The 22,775-nt window shown below is 40.7% G+C and overlaps 2 protein-coding genes across 2 annotated transcripts in view; both read left to right on the top strand.

Moving 5' to 3' along the window:
* The window catches only part of LOC106088489 (prolyl 4-hydroxylase subunit alpha-1), a 137,874-nt gene extending 136,565 nt beyond the window's left edge, over positions 1-1,309 (top strand). The window contains exon 11 of the mRNA XM_013254015.2: positions 736-1,309. Coding sequence (XP_013109469.1) covers positions 736-821 — 86 coding nt within the window. The 3' untranslated portion in view covers positions 822-1,309. The remainder of the gene's footprint in view (positions 1-735) is intronic.
* A 1,850-nt stretch (positions 1,310-3,159) lies between these two features.
* LOC106088484 (prolyl 4-hydroxylase subunit alpha-1) lies at positions 3,160-20,550 on the top strand. The gene is made up of 7 exons (XM_013254006.2): positions 3,160-3,462; positions 10,050-10,204; positions 16,356-16,500; positions 19,260-20,010; positions 20,082-20,138; positions 20,205-20,370; positions 20,435-20,550. The coding sequence occupies exons 1-7, from the start codon at positions 3,209-3,211 to the stop codon at positions 20,530-20,532; spliced, it is 1,626 nt and encodes a 541-aa protein (XP_013109460.2). The 5' UTR covers positions 3,160-3,208; the 3' UTR covers positions 20,533-20,550.
* The last annotated feature ends 2,225 nt before the right edge of the window (positions 20,551-22,775 follow it).

The following is a 22,775-nucleotide window of genomic DNA, read 5'->3' as shown; positions in this document are numbered from 1 at the left end:
GTCCTCGAGACCTATTACGGTGGGTTATGTTCGGAGGCCACCGTAACGCTTGGGTTCGAATCCTGGCGTGGCCATCAGAAAAAAAATTTCAGCGGTTATTTTCCCCTCCTAACCCTGGCATCATTTGTAAGTTACTATGCCATGTAAAACTTCTCTCCAAAGTGGTGTCGCATTGCGGCACGCCGTTCGAACTCGGCTATAAAGGGAGGCCCCTTATTATTGAGCTTAAACTTGAATCGGACTACACTCATTGATATGTGAGAAGTTTGTCCCTGTTCCTTAATGGAATGTTAATGGGCAAAATTTGCAATTTGCAAATATTCAGAAGTTAGAGAATGTATGGACAATGTCTAGTTAGGAAAGACTAGAACCGGGAAATTCTCCAACGGACAACGTGGCTTCATAAGAGGTTGTCACTGGTATGTATTCGTCTGAGTTTATTAGGGAAAATGTGTATGAGCCAAAAATCCTTTGGGCGATAAGAAGTTTCGACTCCTTTAAGTCGCCAGGTTCTGATGATATATCACCGGTTGAATTACCAGCTGTGTCTGATAGACTGGTTCCTTGGCTTAGGGAGATATACTCTGATTGTATCAGCATGTCATAACCTAATCTAGATTGGCAAACCTTTAGAAAAATATTTCGCCACTATATTTTTGTCTTTCTTCTATAAGACTTTAAACATTAAAATCGATCATTTTTTTAATTATTTAATTTTTTTTTGTTACTTTACAGTCTCGAACAAATGGATCCACGAAAGCCGACAAGAATTCAGACGTCCCTGTGATTTGGAGCCTGATAATGCCGAATTTGCCGTATAGTGCAATTCCTCACACTGTATAATCTTTAATGTATTTTAACTATCGTCGAATCAAATTTCCATTTTTCGCATCGCAAATTGCCTATCGTAAATAACTCTCTAGGATTTTAGAAAATTGTTTATTTGCGTCATTTTCTTGCGTACCTTTGCAATGCATTGATTTAACCACAAAGGCTGATATTTAAAGAGAAGAAAGCGGGGATCAAGGGAACGAACGAACAAACTATTAGTTGAGTCCACAAATGCAGAAGGAACAATTTGTTGAAGGTGAACATATGTGCTATAGTACGGTGCGGATAAACAAATTTTTCGTTGTTATCAAAATTTTGTTGCCGCTAAACATAAGATATGCCGCAATACGAATGCTGAACATGTTTTTGCTATCCACAGAAGTGATAAGCCAAGTTCAAAACCTTCTTGGTCCTTCGAGCTCTTTATAACCGCATTCGTTTGCTTTAAATATGGGTATTGGAAAGCATAACGAAAGTTCTATTACTTCAATTGAATGCAAATGATAATCAAACTCTTCTTGCCTTTAAATGCCCTTAAATCAATTACCTAAGAATCTCTCCCGTGCTGAGTCAAAGCATTTTCTTTGCCTTGCTCTCTGGCTCTCTTCATTCACTTTTTGTGTATTTTTCTTTTCAATCAAAAGATTTTTATCTCTACAGAATATATATTTGACATTATTGGAATTTTCCTCAAGTCAAATTTGTTAAACAATGAAAATCTCTTAAGAAAAATCACCAAAAAATATACATATATAAAATTTTGTATTTAAATCGAAAGTTTTTTTATTTTATACACACAGTTTTATATACTTAAGAGATGATATGTATGTGCAGAATTTTTTTTTATGTTTTCGATATTTAGTAAACATTTTCCATTTATTTCAGTTCATAAGAACACAAAACAAAGGATAATAATGAACAAATCACAAATCATACATATTGTAAATGTATTTGTTTTAGTTTTTAAGTGAATAAATACTTTGAAATAATGAAAATAAGTTACAATGTGTTTCATTTAAGGAGGCCACCGTGGCGCAGAGGTTAGCATGTCCGCCTGCGATGCTGAATTCCTGGGTTCGAAACTAGACGAGAACATAAGAAAAAAATGTTTAACGAAAACCCCCCACTCCTAATGCTGGCGACATTTGTGAAGCTTCTCCCGAAAGACACGTCGCACTGCGGCACTCCGTTAGGTCTTAGCTACAACAGGTAAAAGCTTGCCTAGTTCGGCCGGGCCGAATCTCGGGAACCCAGCACCATGGATTATGCTAAAAATTTATACAAAACAAATTTAGTTAAAGGGCATATAGTTCAACATACAAAAATTAAACAGAAAATTTGCTTCTGCAGACGATTCCATCGGAAACATTGTAGACAATGATAAGAGCCCCACAGCAGTGTGCGCAAATTTGTCAAGACCCTGTATCCAGAGGCCTTAGGTGCAGCATTAAATTCAGTGCATAGGGATCCGGTGGAGTATGGTGGGTTCCCAAGATTCGGCCCGGCCACGCTTTTACTTGTTAATGCCTTTTTCTTCTAACTTCTCTTATATCGATGAACTAAACCATATTTGTTTGTCTGTCTTGGTTCAAACACAGAATGCGTCTATAAACACTTTAACCATATCACGTTCGTTTATTTGTCTTCAAAACTTGAAACACTCAACTCTACGATGGTGTTTCATTCAATTCTTCTTTATCAATCAATCAAGCAATCAATTAAAAATTATGTCTTAAAACAGATTTCCCCCTGAAAATAGAGCTACAAAACTCTGATAAATAGAGAAATTAGATTAATAATTGAAAGAAAAGTTTGTCTGAAGCGTAGTGGAAATAGAAGACAGTTGAGTTGGACAAATTCTCAGTCACAAACGAATGATGTTTGTACAGCTTGTTTGGAAACATCTGCTAAAGTAAATATGACAAAGGCTAAGTGAACGACGTTCCAAAGAAAGTGTGCATTACTCAAAAATTTCCTCCCCAACCACATGCATGGTATTTATTGTTCTTGGTTCAATGCTTGTGGCCTTTCAATTGAAGAGCCATCCATCCATTTATCCATCCATGTAGTTGCTGCTCATAAATCCAATAAATCGAATTTCAGTTACCAAAATAGTATCATAGACTCAACATCGTCATCGTCGTTGTCGTACATTCGTCCAGCCATCCACACAGCCAAAAGCAATCATCTAAACATATAGTAGCAGTTAAAACCCTAACAACCTACACACACACACACAGCAACCTACACACATTATCCTTGGAGTATTGGCATTCGTAGTGACCATATATGCTTGGTTTGATTTTACAAGAAATAGAAGTCACATCATCAAGTTTAGAATTTTGTTGTTGACATTGCTGGTTCTGCCAAGGCAAGAATGGCATATTCTTCCATTTCTTCGTCTTCGTATCCTGTAAGGATTATTTGCTCTTTTGGCTTTGGTTTGGTGGGTCTATTACTTGTCTTGCTGTTGGCACCCACATTGCATCATCAGCCTCGAACCTTTGTTAGCGCAGAATTCTATTCATCTGTCGATAGTTTAAGGCAATTGGATGGTATCGAGACATTGTTACTGCATAGCTTCCGGAAGTATTCTAAAGGACTACAGGATGAAATATCCACTCTACGAAGGTGAGACCATACATACACATATGGGGTGGCGAGGCCATACACCCACACACTCACATTCTTCTCTATGATTAGCACTTAAAATAGCAACGGAGAACACTGCAAAGGATGTATGTGCTTTTGAAAAGAGCAAAGGCAGTACATCCGCTTGGTCTTCAAAGTGGTCAAATGATTCTATTGAGATGAATGCAGAGACTTGCGGACGGACGATAGGACGTGTTGACTAAAGCGACAAATACATCAAAAACAAGAGAAAAATTAAATTAAAAACATTTTTCCACACCATTGAAGAAAAGACCTAAAACTGGGTGGAGTGCAAAAAAAAGTTGATCTAGTAATATTGGCGTTTATATAGCAATAATATGATTTCACAAAGTGCACTGTGGTTTAAAAAACTCTTGCTTCAAATTGAGAAAAAAAAACTTTTTGTTGTTGTTGTAGTAGTGTGTTGGGATCGAAGTTTCGTCTGCTTGATTCCGTTGAGTATGCAGATACAGAAACTCTGCGATTAACATAAGGTGCGTCCACAGGAATCTGGGTCTGGGTCGAGTGGTTCGCCAGTTTAACAGTCGAGTGGCTGGTAAGTTAAGCAGGTGAAGTGTGTCGTGGTCCCTGATCACAATCGGGACATACATCCTGCACGTTGGCATCGTCCCTGGGTCTGTAAGAGTTGAGGCGGCTACATCTGCTGGATTGTAATTGAGCCAAAAAACAAGTAAGAGCGTACTAAGTTCAGCCCGGCCGACCATGGATCGCACCATGGATCGCATTTGTCCACCATGGATCGCATTTGTCGAGTTCTATGCGCGGTATCTCTTTTTAGGCAAACAAAGAATATTGAATAAGAACTGTTATGCTATTGGAGCTATACAAAGTTATAGTCCGATTCGGACCACAAATGAATGCTGAACATTGTAGACGTCATTGTGTAATATTTCAGTTCATAACAATTGCGCCTTGTAGGGCTTCAGGATAACAATTGCGCCTTGTAGGGGCTCAAGTAGCAAAATCGGGAGATCCGTTTATATGGGAGCTGTATCAAGCTATTGATCGATTCAGACTATTTTAGCCACGTATGTTGAAGGTCGTTGAGAGAAGCCGTTGTACAAAATTATTTCCAAATCGGATGAGAATTGCGCCCTCTAGAGGCAGAAGAAGTCAAGAAGTCAAAAAGCGATTTGCGCCATACCTTGCGCCCTCTAGCGGCTCAAGAAGTCAAGATCCCAGATCGGTTTATATGACAGCAATATCAGGTTATGTAAAGATTTGCGTCTTACTTAGCACAGTTATTGGAAGTCATGCAAAATTTTAGTCAAATCGGAAGAGAATTGCGCCCTCTAGCGGCTCAAGAATTCAAGATCACATATCGGTTTATATGTGCTTTGGGTAACGGGAAAATAAGACTACGAGGTCACTTATGAAGAAAAGGGTGCGTCAAGTGGTAGCATGTGTAGGGCATGCGGGGAAGATTATAAGACGTTTAGCATTTCTATGTCATTGTCCGGCTTTCGCGGCTAAAGTTTGGTTGTGGTAAGCTGGTGGTGGTGAGGGCTCTCTTTTCGGTCCATGGGCAGTCGAAACTTGTTAGATGTCCTACTCTATTTTACTGTACTCTACTCAACTTTACTGTACGCTGCCCTACTCTACTTTACTATACTCTACTCTACTTTACTGTATTCTGCACTCCTACTCCTACTCTTACTCCTTCTGCTAAAGGTTCTGGTACTGGTACTGCAACTTCTACTCCTACTCCTACTCCTACTCCTACTTCTACTTCTACTTCTACTTCTACTTCTACTTCTACTTCTACTTCTACTTCTACTTCTACTTCTACTTCTACTTCTACTTCTACTTCTACTTCTACTTCTACTTCTACTTCTACTTCAACTTCTACTTCTACTTCTACTTCTACTTCTACTTCTACTTCTACTCCTACTCCTACTCCTACTCCTACTCCTACTTCTACTTCTACTTCTACTTCTACTTCTACTTCTACTTCTACTTCTACTTCTACTTCTACTTCTACTTCTACTTCTACTTCTACTTCTACTTCTACTTCTACTCCTACTCCTACTCCTACTCCTACTCCTACTCCTACTTCTACTTCTACTTCTACTCCTACACCTACTCCTACTCCTACTCCTACTCCTACTCCTACTCCTACTCCTACTCCTACTCCTACTCCTACTCCTACTCCTACTCCTACTCCTACTCCTACATCTACTCCTACTCCTACTCCTACTCCTACTCCTACTCCTACTCCTACTCCTACTCCTACTCCTACTCCTACTCCTACTCCTACTCCTACTCCTACTCCTACTCCTACTCCTACTCCTACTCCTACTCCTACTCCTACTCCTACATCTACTCCTACTCCTACTCCTACTCCTACTCCTACTCCTACTTCTACTTCTACTTCTACTTCTACTTCTACTTCTACTTCTACTTCTACTTCTACTTCTACTTCTACTTCTACTTCTACTTCTACTTCTACTCCTACTCCTACTCCTACTTCTACTTCTACTTCTACTCCTACTCCTACTCCTACTCCTACTCCTACTCCTACTCCTACTTCTACTTCTACTTCTACTTCTACTTCTACTTCTACTTCTACTTCTACTTCTACTTCTACTTCTACTTCTACTTCTACTTCTACTTCTACTTCTACTTCTACTTCTACTTCTACTTCTACTTCTACTCCTACTCCTACTCCTACTCCTACTCCTACTTCTACTTCTACTTCTACTCCTACTCCTACTCCTACTCCTACTCCTACTCCTACTCCTACTCCTACTCCTACTCCTACTCCTACTCCTACTTCTACTTCTACTTCTACTTCTACTTCTACTTCTACTTCTACTTCTACTTCTACTTCTACTTCTACTTCTACTTCTACTTCTACTTCTACTTCTACTTCTACTTCTACTTCTACTTCTACTTCTACTTCTACTTCTACTTCTACTTCTACTTCTACTTCTACTTCTACTTCTACTTCTACTTCTACTTCTACTTCTACTTCTACTTCTACTTCTACTCCTACTCCTACTCCTACTCCTACTCCTACTTCTACTTCTACTTCTACTCCTACTCCTACTCCTACTCCTACTCCTACTCCTACTTCTACTTCTACTTCTACTTCTACTTCTACTTCTACTTCTACTTCTACTTCTACTTCTACTTCTACTTCTACTTCTACTTCTACTTCTACTTCTACTTCTACTTCTACTTCTACTTCTACTTCTACTTCTACTTCTACTTCTACTTCTACTTCTACTTCTACTTCTACTTCTACTTCTACTTCTACTTCTACTTCTACTTCTACTTCTACTTCTACTTCTACTTCTACTTCTACTTCTACTTCTACTTCTACTTCTACTTCTACTTCTACTTCTACTTCTACTTCTACTTCTACTTCTACTTCTACTTCTACTTCTACTTCTACTTCTACTTCTACTTCTACTTCTACTTCTACTTCTACTTCTACTTCTACTTCTACTTCTACTTCTACTTCTACTTCTACTTCTACTTCTACTTCTACTTCTACTTCTACTTCTACTTCTACTCCTACTTCTACTCCTACTCCTACTCCTACTCCTACTTCTACTTCTACTTCTGCTCCTACTCCTACTCCTACTCCTACTCCTACTCCTACTCCTACTCCTACTCCTACTCCTACTCCTACTTCTACTTCTACTTCTACTTCTACTTCTACTTCTACTTCTACTTCTACTTCTACTTCTACTTCTACTTCTACTTCTACTTCCACTTCTACTTCTACTTCTACTTCTACTTCTACTTCTACTTCTACTTCTACTTCTACTTCTACTTCTACTTCTACTTCTACTTCTACTTCTACTTCTACTTCTACTCCTACTCCTACTCCTACTCCTACTCCTACTTCTACTTCTACTCCTACTCCTACTCCTACTCCTACTCCTACTCCTACTCCTACTCCTACTCCTACTCCTACTCCTACTCCTACTCCTACTCCTACTCCTACTCCTACTCCTACTCCTACTCCTACTCCTACTCCTACTCCTACTCCTACTCCTACTCCTACTCCTACTCCTACTCCTACTCCTACTCCTACTCCTACTCCTACTCCTACTCCTACTCCTACTCCTACTCCTACTCCTACTCCTACTCCTACTCCTACTCCTACTCCTACTCCTACTCCTACTCCTACTCCTACTCCTACTCCTACTCCTACTCCTACTCCTACTCCTACTCCTACTCCTACTCCTACTCCTACTCCTACTCCTACTCCTACTCCTACTCCTACTCCTACTCCTACTCCTACTCCTACTCCTACTCCTACTCCTACATCTACTCCTACTCCTACTCCTACTCCTACTCCTACTCCTACTCCTACTCCTACTCCTACTCCTACTCCTACTCCTACTCCTACTCCTACTCCTACTCCTACTCCTACTCCTACTCCTACTCCTACTCCTACTCCTACTCCTACTCCTACTCCTACTCCTACTCCTACTCCTACTCCTACTCCTACTCCTACTCCTACTCCTACTCCTACTCCTACTCCTACTCCTACTCCTACTCCTACTCCTACTCCTACTCCTACTCCTACTCCTACTCCTACATCTACTCCTACTCCTACTCCTACTCCTACTCCTACTCCTACTCCTACTCCTACTCCTACTCCTACTCCTACTCCTACTCCTACTCCTACTCCTACTCCTACTCCTACTCCTACTCCTACTCCTACTCCTACTCCTACTCCTACTCCTACTCCTACTCCTACTCCTACTCCTACTCCTACTCCTACTCCTACTCCTACTCCTACTCCTACTCCTACTCCTACTCCTACTCCTACTCCTACTCCTACTCCTACTCCTACTTCCACTCCTACTCCTACTCCTACTCCTACTCCTACTCCTACTCCTACTCCTACTCCTACTCCTACTCCTACTCCTACTCCTACTCCTACTCCTACTCCTACTCCTACTCCTACTCCTACTCCTACTCCTACTCCTACTCCTACTCCTACTCCTACTCCTACTCCTACTCCTATTCCTACTCCTACTCCTACTGTATTTTACTAAACTCTTACTCTAGTTTACTTTACACCTACTCCTACTCTACTCTACTTTTACGACACTCTTATTCTCCTGTACTGTACTGTACTCTACTTTTCTTTACTCTATTCCACTCTGCTCTACTCTACTCTCTTCTCTGCTCTACTCTCTTCTCTGCTGCACTCTACTCTTCTCTACTCTACTGGACTGGACTTGACTCGAATCGACTTGACACGACTCGACTTGACACGACTCGACTTGACACGACTCGAATCGAATCGAATCGACTCGACTCGACTCGACTCTACTCTGCTCTACTATACTCTACCCTTCTCTACTCTACTTTACTCTAATCTACTCGACTCGAATCCACTGGTCTCGACTCGACTCCACTCCACTCTACTCTACTCTCGTCATTTTGTTTATAACTCCTCGGCATATTCGTCTAAGTCTCTATAAAGTACATCGATCTAGCCATGTCCATACGTCAGCCCGTCCGTCTGTCTGTCAAAAGCCCGCTATCTTTCGAAGATGTTAAGTTTGCCACTTGAAATTTTGCACAAATACTTCTAAATAATTACTGTAAGTCGGTTGGGATTGTAAATGTGTCATATCGGCCCATATTTAGATATATCTGCCATATAAACCGATTTTGGAACCAGACTTCTTGAGCCACTAGAGGGCTCATTTATAATCCGAATTGGCTGCAATGTTTGTTATGATTTCCAACAACTGGGCGAAGTTCGGTTGAAATCGGTTAATAATCTGATATAGCTGTCATATAAACCGATATGGAATTTGGACTTCTTGAGCCTCTAGAGGGCGTAATTATTATCCGATTTGGCTGAAATTTTCTTCTTTAGCCTCTAGAGGGCGTAATTATTATCTGATTTGGCTAAAATTTTGAACGAGGTATTTTGCTATGACTTCCAAATATTGTTGAAATCGGTCCATTACTTGATATAACAGTCTTATAAACCGAACTGGGATCTTGACCTCTTGAGCCACTAGAGATCGAAATCCATGGTGAAGGGTATATAAGATTCGGCCCGGCCGAACTTACCACGCTTTTACTTGTTTTTATTGTTTGCTTAGAAGAGGTAGATAGAGTCGGTAGTGTATGGTATTATATAGTCGGCTTTTTCCGACTTTGTTGTTTTGCACTTAATTTGCGTTGTTATAATGAACCCAAGAAATTGAACTCCGGAACTACTCTAATTAATTTACTACTGAGTTTAGTTCTTGAAGAGAAAATTAAGCACTTTACCTTGGAATCGTGTATGTATTTTATAAAATATATTTTTCTCGAAACACTGTCTCCCATTATCACCACCACATCATTGAAAATCATTGGACATTGGCTTTTTGTGTACGACCTTTTAAAAGTTTCTATTTTTCAATTTTCTTTCTATGCTTCCATTCCATCACCATTTCTTCCTCTTTGGAAAATTTTTCCTATTCATCACTCGCTCGTTCGTTCGCCACTCGTCGCTCACTTGGAATGTGATGCTGCTGCTGCTGTTGCTGCTTTGGTCCTATCAAACGAGCACACAGATTTATGGAACGTATAAAATTCCAACACAAGAAGGCGCAGGAGGATGTGGAGGATTATTTAGGAAATCCCATCAATGCTTTTACATTAATTGAACGTATGGTCAGTGAATGGAGTGATGTTGGTGATTTGCTAAAATTCGAGGATTCTTACAAAGGTATGTAAAATAGAAATCAGACAAGGACATGAAACCACATATTTTGTTTATAAAGGACATACATAAACAAGGACATAGGTATAGCATAAAAGAAAAAAATATGGGATGTTGAAGGGAAAAACTTAATTACATTTTGTTAGTGGTTTTATGGTGAATTAAACTAACATGACATGGGAAAAAATTTTAATAAACTTAGTTTTTTTTTGTTTATAAAAGGCATGTATTTTAATAATTTTTCTATAACTTTGAAGAGAATACAAAATTCTGTTTAATATCATAACATGGCTTCGCTTTATTTCTTACACAAATCCTACTCATTTAAAGCGTGCTCTTTAAATTTCAATATTGAAAGCCCCATAGATATCTATGCATATCTCCATGAATAGAATGACACTTATCGAAACCTCAACAACCACCACAACTTGAATGGATACTTGAAAACAATACCTATGCAAACAATATGTACATATACACACAAACACACTCATGTATGCAATCGAACATATCCACAATCCACAAGTATTAATAAATAAGAGGAAATAATAATGATGTTTAATGGGGTGGATGGTGGAAGGTGCAGGAATATATCCAAATATGGAGTAGTTTAAACATATCCTCTACATTAGTATACTCCTATACTAACTTGATCAACATATCAATCTAGATTAGGTTTAAGTGGCAGTCTGCCATCAGACTCACTCAGACGTTTTCGTCCATTGTGATACCACAGAAACAGAAGAAGGAAGATGTCTTCTATTAGTTCCTACCGTTAAACCATCCAGATCGCTTTAAAAATCCCAATGTTCACATCCGCTAAATCAGACTGGTTCTCAAAGAAATGAGAACCTTAAGTGGAAATCCTTCTAACTGCTAGTGCGGGACACACAGAAGTTGTTCTATAGTCTCTTCTTCTTCAATGTCCTCAGAGCTTCTGTAAAAGTCGTTGCTGACAACCTTCAGTCTGCCAGCTTGTTTTCCGATTAGACAGTGACCTCTCATGACGGACACAATGACTGAGACATCTGTTCTAGCCAATGACAGCAAGGCGGTAGACCTCTTCGAGTCTAGATTAGACCACATAGTTTTGGAAAGCTCACAGTCCCCTCTTTGTGACCATCTGTCATTGGTTGTCCTTCGGGACTTGTCCATGAAAATGAAAATGAGCTGCAAGAAGCGTACCCACAGATTCCAGTTTCTCTCGCATGTGTAAGGTAGTTCCTTGTCTCGCAAGCTCATCCGCTTTACAGTTCCCTGTGACATCTCTGTGGCCCGGCACCCAGAACAGGCAAATTTTGAACTGGTCAGCCATTTCGTTGAGAGATCTGCCACAGTCGAGGGCGGTTTTTGTGTTCAGAAATATGTTCTCAAGGGATTTTAATGGCTTCCTGGCTGTCTAAGAAGATATTTATGCCAATCGTCGTCATGGCATTATATCCCAGCCATTCAACCATTATCTTAATTGCAAGGATCTTCGCTTGATAAACACTGCAGTGCTCGGGTAACCTTTTCGATATGACCAGTTCTAAATCATTAGAGTACATCCCAAAGTCCACCTGGTCGTTTAGTTTGGAACCATCCTTAAAGAAGTCTATGTAACTTCTGTTACCAGGGATATCGTAAATAGTTCCAACCGATTCTATCAGGAATAGTGGTAGGGTGAAACCCACACTGCCTGGAACATCGCATATTGTATCAAGGAAAACACAGTGTCCGTTGCCGCCACATGACCAATGAGAAAGCTCCCTTAAATTCACGGCAGTGGTAGCTGCAATTTGTCTAGCCACAATGTCCAGAGGCATAAGATGTAGCACTAAATTCAGTGGATCAGCTTGTGTTGTCCTCAGAGCGGCTGTGATGCACAAAGTATTGAGCAGTAGGTGGATTTTTGAAGCGTCGTCCACCAGACGACAACACCATATGGCATTATAGGTCTGAAAACTGCAGTATATACCCAATACATGACATGCGGTCTAATCCCCAACTTTTGCCTTTCTTGCCTCTTTCCAAAATGTTGGCTTTGAAATTCAATTTCCTGTCCAGAAAAATACCCAGGTATTTTGCGCTTTCTGTAAATGCAACATTCTCTCCTCCCAAGGAGACAGGTTCCACTGTAGGCAACTTGTATCTCCTGCTGAAAAAAACTACTTCTGTCTTGCATGGATTTATATTCGATAGCCCACTTTGCTGTTGCACGTAGAGTTTCCTGAAGTATATCTCTTAGAGTGTTGGGAAACTTTTCCCTAACCGCAATTACTACGTCATCAGCATACGCGACCACTATTACGCCTTTTTATTCCAGAGACAATAATATATTGTTAGTGGCTATATTCCAAAGTAGCGGAGACAGTACACCTTCTTGAGGGGTTCCTCTTCTGACCCATCTTCTTAGATCCACAGATCCCAAGCCTGTCGTAATGCATCTTTCAGTAAGCAAGTTATTAATAAACTCTCTTTAGGTAGAGTTGATGCCTAGAAACTCCAACTCCTTCATGATTGACGTCGGTTTTATATAATTGAAGGCACCTTCAGTGTCAATAAATGCTACCATTGTATATTCCTTGACAGCGAGAGAACCCTCTCTATGTAGCCGACTAGGTCGTGAAGGGCTGTTTCAGTGGATTTGCCTTTACTATATGAATGCTGCCGTAACGACAGGCGATCTCCAGGGATCTTTGCCCTAAGATATGTCTTTATCAACCTCTCAGGAGATTTCAGCATAAAGGATGATCTTCTGGCGCCACGTTGTCCTTTGGAGAATTTCCCGGGAAATGTGTATCAACGAGTAGCTCTAGTGTTTCCTCACTAGACATTGTCCATACATTCTCTGACTACTGAGTATACCCCACCGTAATAGGTCTCGAGTAAAGAATCTTCTTTAGTCTAGAGGCCTCAAATGGATCCTCCACGGAGCTGCATAACTCTACCGAGGATTTGTTGTGAGCCTTTTTCTGCTCGCCCCTTTATTTTCTTAGCTTAGCCTTATAAATATCCCAATCGTGTGGTACTCTTGTGGCTTTAGCTCTGTTGAAGAGTTTTCTGCAGTCCTTTCTTAGACCAACCAGCTCTGAGGTCCACCATGGCGATCGCTGTTTGGCCCTTGGCTTGGCACTAAGGCATGCTGACACAAGCGAGTCATTCAGGGCCTTCGTGATCCGCGTGACCACTATGTCTATATCCTCCGTAGTTTCCACTTCCTTTTCTAGTCTAGAAGGGATAGTGGGGCAGAATTTGTGCCGAAATTTATCCCAATCCGCCTTCCTTCTCCAACGCTGAAACTAATACAACGGTGATTAAAGAAGCTGTGGTCATCCAACAGTCGCATATTCTTGCGCTAATATCTTCCGATACAAAGGTAATATCTAGTACCTCCTATCTGTTCCTGGAATTAAAGGTCGGCTTATCCCCTCTATTACAAATCGCCAGATTGCAAGCAGCTCACTCCTTCGTTGACATCCGAACTTCCCCATATCTGGTGATGTGCCTCATTGTAGGTAGTGATGCTACCTACAATGAGGCTCTTTTTCCCTGAAGAAGCGGGTTTGAAAGCGGTATCTCTGAATCGTGTGCCATATATAGAGAAGCCAGCCATTAATGAGACTTGTTTTTAGTCCAAGGGTTGCTACTACTAAATCTTTAATGCTTAGCGATGGAAGAAGAAAAACATTAAGACTACTCTTTGGAAGAATACAGACTCTGTGTCTCCCATTTCCCGTATCCTTGAGTAGTTTAAATCCAGGAATTCTTAGTCGACGAACCATTCCTCCACACTCCTAAGGTTCCTGGATAAGAACAACATCAAAACCTCCTGCCATCAGGAGGACTTTTAGTGCCGCTGAAGTGGCCTTACAATGGTGGAGATTTATCTGTAGAAACCGGACCATAGTCAGGATTCAGAACTTCCACCACTGTTGGCGTGGCTAATACACATCTTCTGATTCCACCAGGAGTTCATCCTCACAAGAGTCGTCAGATCTTGTCATGGTGAGCTTTCGTACCCATCCATTTGCAGGTGAGAAAGTTGTAGAACCACTCTTCCTCAGTACACTGGACACTTGCGGTGTCGACAATTCCTCCTTAGATGCTTCCCCGGGCAAGTGTTTGCAACAACTGCTGAGTCGTCTCCCGATTTCCCAACACCATCGCTTCTATAGACCTTCAGTTTTAACTTGTTGAATCCGTAGGAAACAGCCGGAGTTTAGTACGAAAACTGCATGTCTCCGGTCACCATCAGCCTCATCCAATCTACCAGTCGGTGGTTGAAAGATTGGGATTACATTCCCTTATTCTTCCAAGTATACATTCAGGATCTGAGGGAATCCTTGGTATCCAAGAATTAGCTATTGGTCGAGAAAGAATATCTTCCTTCTTGACTAAATCTAGTGCTGCACATGGCCAGATTTTACCAATCTTTGTTAGCGTACAACGATACATTTCAACTGTAGAAACCGGACCATAGTCAGGATTCAGAACTTCCACCACTGTTGGCGTAGCTAATACACGTCTTCTGACTCCACCAGGAGTTCATCCTCCCAAAAGTCGTCAGATCTTGTCATGATGAGCTGCCGTACGCATCCATTTGCAGGTGAGAAAGCTGAGAACCACTCTTCCTCAGGACACTGGACACTTGCGGTGTCGACGATTCTTTCTTAGATGCTTCACTAGCTGCTGCTGTCGAAGTATTTTCTGAGTTCCGTGTTTCCACGTTTGTTTCTGGCGCACACCTTGAGCCTAGTCCAACTGAATGACCCACACACACAGGGCTTGGTTCCCGTTTCGATGCCTCCTGCCTTGATTGTGGTAAGGGTTTTTCAGTCTCCTGCAATCCGCCAGACTTTAGCGATGTGGTCAATAGTTCCCCGGGCAAGTGTTCGGCTGGTCGAGAATGAATATCTTCCTTCTTGAGATCTTGCTGCACCTGGACAGATCTCACCAATCTTAGCGCACAACGATTCATTTCAATTGAGCGTTGATCCCTCAAGGCAATTAGTTTGTATCGGTCTCGATACCAGCTTGCATCGTCAAAAACTGGAGGAGACCCAGGAAATTCCGCAAGGACATCGTAGTATACTGATGACAGTCCATTGACTTTCCCATACCAATTATTCCTAGGTATGCAGCCCTGTTCTTCTCCCTTGTCGACAACTACCATTACCAAACTGTCTCTAGCGACATAAGCAAAGGTTCTTGGACTCATCTTACTATTGTTCGCCCTAGTTCTTTTAGGCATGGGATGCCGTCCAGGTGACCGCAGCCTTTTGGCTGTCAGGTGTCGCACTGCGGCACGCCGTTCGGACTCGGCTATAAAAAGGAGTCCCCTTTTCGTTGAGCTTAAACTTGAATCGGATTGCACTAATCGATATGTGAGAAGTTTGCCCCTGTTCCTTAGTGGAATGTTCATGGGCAAAATTAGTTAGTAATTAGTATTAAAGAGCGTGATGGTTTGCCGGGAAAGGCCGATGGCCTAGACCAATTATAGGCATGCGAAATAAGAATAGGTTCTGCCTTATCCTTAAGACTCGAACCAGGTGTCTTCGTTAAAAGCCCCTACTGAGCAGTCGTCTGTCGGCTAGTCGTGCCTGGAGCAGCCGCTCCACCATTGAGGTTTCTGTAGCCGACAACAAGCTACGGCCTGATACCACCACCGACGTTCCCTAATGTTTATACGTACTTCTTCAACATGAAAGTTGGAATCGACCGACCAATGTCCGTCCATCTGTCGAAATCACTATTAAAGCAGAACTTGAAATTTTCCTTAGATACTTTCTATTGAATAGGTCTGTGGTGGGTACACTAACACATCTGCACATTATTTCCAAGTCCATGGGCTTATTACCATAAACATTTCCGCTTACGTACACAGCAATGTGCAATAGTGTGTGTGATTTGCTCATTACTGATTAAGATCCTTGGGTATTGCATTCAATTAGACATCCTTTTAAGCTATTGGAATATCCATCTGCATGAAATCATAATCCACCCTTATATTAATTTTACATATTCATGTATGATATGTATGAGAGTATGAGACTTCTGTATGTTTGTGATCCCACACATATACATATACACATACATATAAATATATTCCTCTATATATATTCCACTACTATACCACATGCCAGCTAGAGCTATTCACAAATAATTTTATTTTTAGAACTCACGGACTCACTGACCCAATTAGAGGAGAACTTTACATTGCCGGATGAGAAGGAATTGAAAGGAGCCGTATTGGGTTTGGCCAGATTACAGGATACCTATGGCATTACCACCGACGCTATGGCCAATGGAAAGGGCTATGGGTGAGTTGTTGTTAATTACCACAAAAAATTTAAAATTAAATTTTCCCAACCGAAAGTCAATGAAGCATTCATTGCTTTGAGTTTATAAAAATATTATTTTTTGATTAATTTCCAAAATAGAATCAAAGCGTGTAGTAATACAACCTATAATGAATTTAAAGCCAGAAACAGAATAAAATAAACAATTTTTTTAATTGAAAGAACATTTAGAATGACATATAAAAATAATATTGAAAGGCAGAGTTAATACGATAACAAAACTTCTTGAGGGTATAAGAAACCCATTTTAATTTAAGGATATTGAGAGAATAATTAAACAAAAACACTATAAACTGTAGTAATGTTAACAAGAAATGCAATGAGAGAACAAATTAACACAAACATTATAAACTGTAGTAATATTAACAAGAAATGCACTACAAAAACATTTAAATTTTATAAAAAAAATATGATAAATAAATTTTGTAGAAAACCAGCAAGAAAGGGCAAAAGTTGGGCGGTGCCAACTACATAACACCCTACACCTACCCTATAAGTACAATATGGGGGCTATATCCAATTCTAAACCAACATTAATGGGCGAATGTTTTCAGATGAGTTATTTAACAATCCGTATCACATTTCGAGCAACATTATTGCAAATTAGTCAACATCTGACAAACATATATATGGCAGCTATATCTAAATCTGAACCGATTTCAAGCAAACTTCTCAGATATTGGGGTAGACGTCGAAGAAAGAGTCTTGCAAAATATTGGCAAGATTGTTCAATAAATAAGCTTGTTGTGACTCTAGAAGTGTTTCGATTTCGACCGAATTAAATAGATTAGAAGATTGGTCAATAAATGCGTTTGTAGTGTCCCTAGGAGTGAAAATCGGGCAAGTACGGTCCAAATCGGTCTATAACCTGATATAGCTCTCATATAAACCGATTTCCCGATTTGATTTCTTGAGCCGGTGGAAGCCTAAATGTTCGTCCGATTTGGCTGAAATTTTGCACAAAATGTTCCATTATGACTTCCAACAACTGTGTTAAGTACGGTCCAAATCGGTCTATAACCTGATACAGCTCCCATATGAACCAATCGCCCGATTTGTCTTCTTGAGCCCTACAAGCTGCGATGTTTACCCGACTTTGCTTATCAATTGTGCCAAGTACGGTCCAAATCGGTTTATAATCAGATATAGCACTACCATAGAAATATCCATTTCCGACCCTACAATGTATTGTATATATTTTTCGGACCTTTGTAAATTTCTAAGATGATAACGATTTCCGTCTATATATAACTGCCATATAGACCGATCTGCCGATTTTGGGTCTTAGGCCTATAACAGGCGCATTTATTACCGGATTTCGCTGAAATGCAGAACATTGAGTTTTTTTTTTGGGGTCTTAGGCACAGGCGCATTTATTACCTGACTTTGCTGAAACGTGGAACAGTGAATTTCATCATGACTCCCAACATCTGTCCTGAATATGGTCCACATCGGCCTATATTTAGATATAGCTGCCATTGAGACGGATCTTCAGTATTAGAGCCTAAAGACCATAAAAAGCGCATTTATTCTTTGCTGAAATTTGAAACAGTGATTTACCCTAGATGCCTCAAGATTCGACCAGAATATGGTGTATATAGGACCATATTTGGATGTAGCTGGCCTATAGACCGATATGACAATTTAGGGTTTTAAGCCTATAACAGGCTCATTTATTACCCTATTTCGCTGAAATTCAGAGCGGTGAGTCTAATTAGGGCCGCCAATATCCGAACCAAAAATGGTTCAGAACAGAACATATTTGGATATAGCTGCCATATAGACCGATCTGGCGATTTTGGGTCTTAGGCTTATAGCAGGCGTATTTATTACCCAACTTCGCTGAAATTTGGAACAGTTAGTTGTATCAAGACTCTCAATATCTGTACCGAATATGGTTTAGACTTGGCTATATTTAGATAAAGCTGTCATAGAGACCGATCTTCAGCTTTAGGGTCTAAAGACCATAAAAGGCACATTTATTCTCCGGTTTTGCTGAAATTGCAGTTGCACTATTGGCTTCGACATCTGACCCGAATATGGTGTATATCGGACCATATTAACATATAGCTGCCATATAGACCGATATGACGATATCCGAACCATAAGTGATCTTAAGCCTATAACAGGCGCATTTATTACCCGATTTCGCTGAAATTCAGAATAGTGAGTTATATTAGGACCATCGATATCCGAACCAAAAGTGGTCCAGATCGGAACATATTTGGGTATAGTTGCCATATAGACCGATCTGGCGATTTTGGGTCTTAGGCCTATGACAGGCGCATTTTTTACCCTACTTCGCTGAAATTTGGAACAGTGAGTTGTATCAAGACTTCCAACATCTATCTAGATCGAACTATATTTCCATGGAGGTGGGTATCAAAAGTTCGACACAGCCGAACTAAATGTTCTTTGCTTGTTTATAATTCTTATCGATATTTCGGCCACCACCTTTGATCATCCTCAAGATTTGAAATTGAATACAAAACAGTTTGACTTTTTTCCTGCGGCGTGCAATTCGACTAAATTAGTCTATGATCTGGAGTCCAACATTTCAGAAAAAAAAAATTAAAAATTGTTAAAGTCAACAATACTCGCAAACTTAAAACTTAAACAAATTTTCTATAAAAAGTTTTGTCATAATTTTCTTTCTATATAAATTTTTATTTGAAATTTTTTTTCCAAAAAATGTACAAATTTTTCTTGTTTTTTCCAAGTTTGCCCCTATCCTGGCGCGAATGCTATGAACTAGCCACCGTTTTCCGAGATGAATCCCGAACCGACTTAGCTTTAGAGTGGCTGGAACAAGCCTATGACAAATTGCAGGCTAGCAAAGAGACCAAAGATGTTAAAACATATTTTGGAGTACAAATAAAAGAAACTCTAGCCCTCATACACCAAGTCATGGGAAATGTGGAAAAGGCTGCACAACATTTAGATGACATTTTAGTGGATGAGCCTTTGCATCCCACCAAATTGACCAAGAAAATTTTGAGTCGTTACTCACTGGAAACTTTTGAGCCCTACCAACAGAGTGAAACGGACAGACTTCATGCCCAGTTGTGCAGAGGCGAGACGACAAAAAAACAAAATTTGAGCTGTTATTTGGAATCATCATCGCATCCATTTTTGACTTTAGCTCCCTTGCAAATTGAACCCTTGAATTTGGATCCCTTTATAAGGCTCTATCACAATGTCTTAAATGATAGGCAAATTGCAGAGTTATTTAATTATGCTGAGGGCAAAATGTTTCGTTCGAGGGTTTTGAAGACTCCCGGAGAGGGTGAAGTTTCTGAGATCAGAGTGTGTCAACAAACATGGTTGAGTCGTTTTGAAAATCCTGTGGCCGGCATGATGTATCGCCTGCTGCACTCTATTACCGGCTTTAATATTACCAATGTGGAGTCAATGCAGTTGGCCAATTATGGCATAGGTGGTCTTTATGCACCACATCATGATTTTGTTAGAGTAAGTCTGAGGTTTTTGGGGGGTTATTGGTTTTGAGTTTTTGTCCTAATTTAAACTCTGTATATTTTTAGAATTATGGTCTGTCTTCAAATCTTGTGGGAGATCGTATTACCACTAGCATGTTCTATGTAAGTATTAGTGAAGAGTTAATGCAATATTTTAGGTTTTGAGCCACTTTTTTTTGGAAATTGTAGTTAACCGATGTTACCGAAGGTGGCTATACTATATTCCCTGAAGTTGGGGTGTTTGCCAAGCCCACTAAGGGATCCATGGTGATGTGGCCTAATTTGCACAAATCTTTGGCACCCGATGTACGCACTCTGCATGGTGGTTGTCCTGTGCTTAAAGGATCGAAATATAGTAAGCATAGTCATTTTATTCAGTTAAAATTCTTCAAGGATAATCGAATGTTTTCTACTTTCAGTTGCAAATATTTGGTCACGCTCGGGCTTCCAGGATGTGGCAATGCCTTGCGGCTTGGTCGATGATACTTTTCAACGAATCGACGATCTACCAGAATAGAACTAACATGAAATGTATATTAAGGCTGAAATAAATTTTAAGATATGTTTTTTTTAAACTCAAAGAATTCATTGTGAAAATACATTTGATATAGTTCCTCCGCTAAGCAGAAGAAAGATGTCTGAATGAAGTTTCCTTTGATCAAAAGTTCAAAAGTAAAGTATCTTTTGATTAAAAGTCTGGCCTGCTTCCGAATCCATAGCTGCGCTGAATTGCTGAGGTCCTCACCGTAGGTAGATTTGTGGTCGATGCTGGTCATGAAGTCTGCAAATTTGCTCATGAACATTCCACTAAGGAACTGGGGCAAACCTCTCACATATCACTGAGTGCTGTCCGATTCAAATTTTATGCTCAATGATAAGGGGCCTTCTTTTTACAGTCAAGTCCGAACCGAGTGCCATGCGACACCTCTTTGGGTAGAAGTTTCAACACGGCATAGAAGCTAAAAAATGTAGCCAGGATTAGGACAGGATTAGGATGTTCTCGTCAGGATTCGAACCAGGAGCTGGCAAGGTAGAGCATAGGCTAAAGAAGTTCGACGTATTGAAGATGGGCGGGTGTGGCCATAGCTCAATTCTGTTTATGCTGGGTATACTAACATGATCTTCAAGATCCGATTTTCCGTAAGAGAGGATTTGTAGGCAAATGCTATATTTGAGGACTATGAGACCTCGTTTTTTACTGTTGAGTCGATGATGGAGTCATATACGGTATTGGTCGACTCCTCTGAGAAAATCGATATGGATATGTCGCTGAAACGGCTGGATGAGTATAAGGTACCCGACCCTATCAAATGCTTTGGAAATATCTAGATCCACAACCGTACTCTCACCAAACTGGTGGATAGATCTACTCCAACGGTCCGACAAAAATGCCATTAGGTCTCTTGAGAGAGATTTTTGCGATACCCATACTGTTAATCGTTAAGTAGGCTTTTGAACTCTAAGTATCTCACAAAATGGAGGTTAACCATACTCTACATAATCTTGGAGAGCACGAGGCTTATCGCATTTAGTCGAAAATTTTGCAGGGTTGTTCGCCTCACCCTTTTTGGGGATAAGCTGAACGTTCGCAACCTTCCAACGCGACGGGAAAACTTCCGCACGGTAAGTAAGCCTGATGGATCAAAGCTGGAGGACAGAGTTGGCCTGGGGGTTTACAATGAGAACCCAGGGACTGAGATCTGTTTTAGATTGATTGATGAAAATACGGTTCTGCAGGCGGAGATCCGGGCGATCACAGAATGCGTGAGGTGATGTGGTGTGAACATCTTTATGGACAGTAAAATGGCCATAAGGGCAATAACAACTAGGAGGATAAGGTCACGAACAGTCTTGCAGTGTAGGAAGGAGATTAACGCCTTCTCTGAGGATGGCAAAATCCGCATTGTTTGGGTACCGGGCCATAACGCAGTAAGGGGATATGAAAGGGCAGACGATTTGGCGGTGAAGGCCAGAGGACTGTCGTCAATAAACTTGGTTAACCCGAAGCCTTTCGGGTCGACGCAGTCTTAGTTAAGGGAGTGCGAGACGAATGCGCATGCAACATAGTGGAACAGTGAAATGGTCGATAGGACGACGAAAATCCTATGGGGGTGATCCAGATCGTGAGAAGACGAGGCTATTACTGAAAAGAAGCAAGAAGGAGACAGTATAGCTTTCACTTATATAAAATCGGTGCGGCAAGTGATAGCATGTGTAGGGCATGCGGGGAAGATGATGAAACATTGGAGCATTTCCTTTGTCATTGACCGGCTTTCGCATCCAACAGATACCGGTACTTAGGTGGAGACACAATAACCAACTTAGGGGAGTGGTATTGAAAATAATTAAGGATTTTGTAAGTAGCACGGAATTCCTAACTTAAAATTTGCGTTTTATGAGGTTACTTTTTAGTTTTTAGAGCGCAAAACAAGCCGATTACTGGCTTAGGTGTATGTCCATAGTGGCATGGGGCGGATTAATATCTGCACCCTCTTTTCAACCTATCCTAAGTAAGCCTGAAAAGGTTGCGTATTTGACGAGCCAGCGCCGAACAACACTTTCAAAGGCACGGGATAACTGTAAGCATCACACAGGCTGGAACATTGACGTTCTATCTGTGTGGTGTTTATTGCTGTCACGAGAAGCTTTGCTGCGAACTACCGTGCGCGTTCACAGGTTGCGGATAATGGAATGCTCCATACGGAGTAGCTGCAACGGCAGTCGCGGAAAATCAGAGGTATCGAGCGGAGAGTCTCAGCG

The sequence above is a fragment of the Stomoxys calcitrans genome, chromosome 2, assembly GCF_963082655.1.
Source record: "Stomoxys calcitrans chromosome 2, idStoCalc2.1, whole genome shotgun sequence".
NCBI lineage: Eukaryota > Metazoa > Arthropoda > Insecta > Diptera > Muscidae > Stomoxys > Stomoxys calcitrans.
The sequence above is the reverse complement of the archived record's forward strand: the minus strand, read 5'-3'. Positions and strand labels throughout refer to the sequence as shown.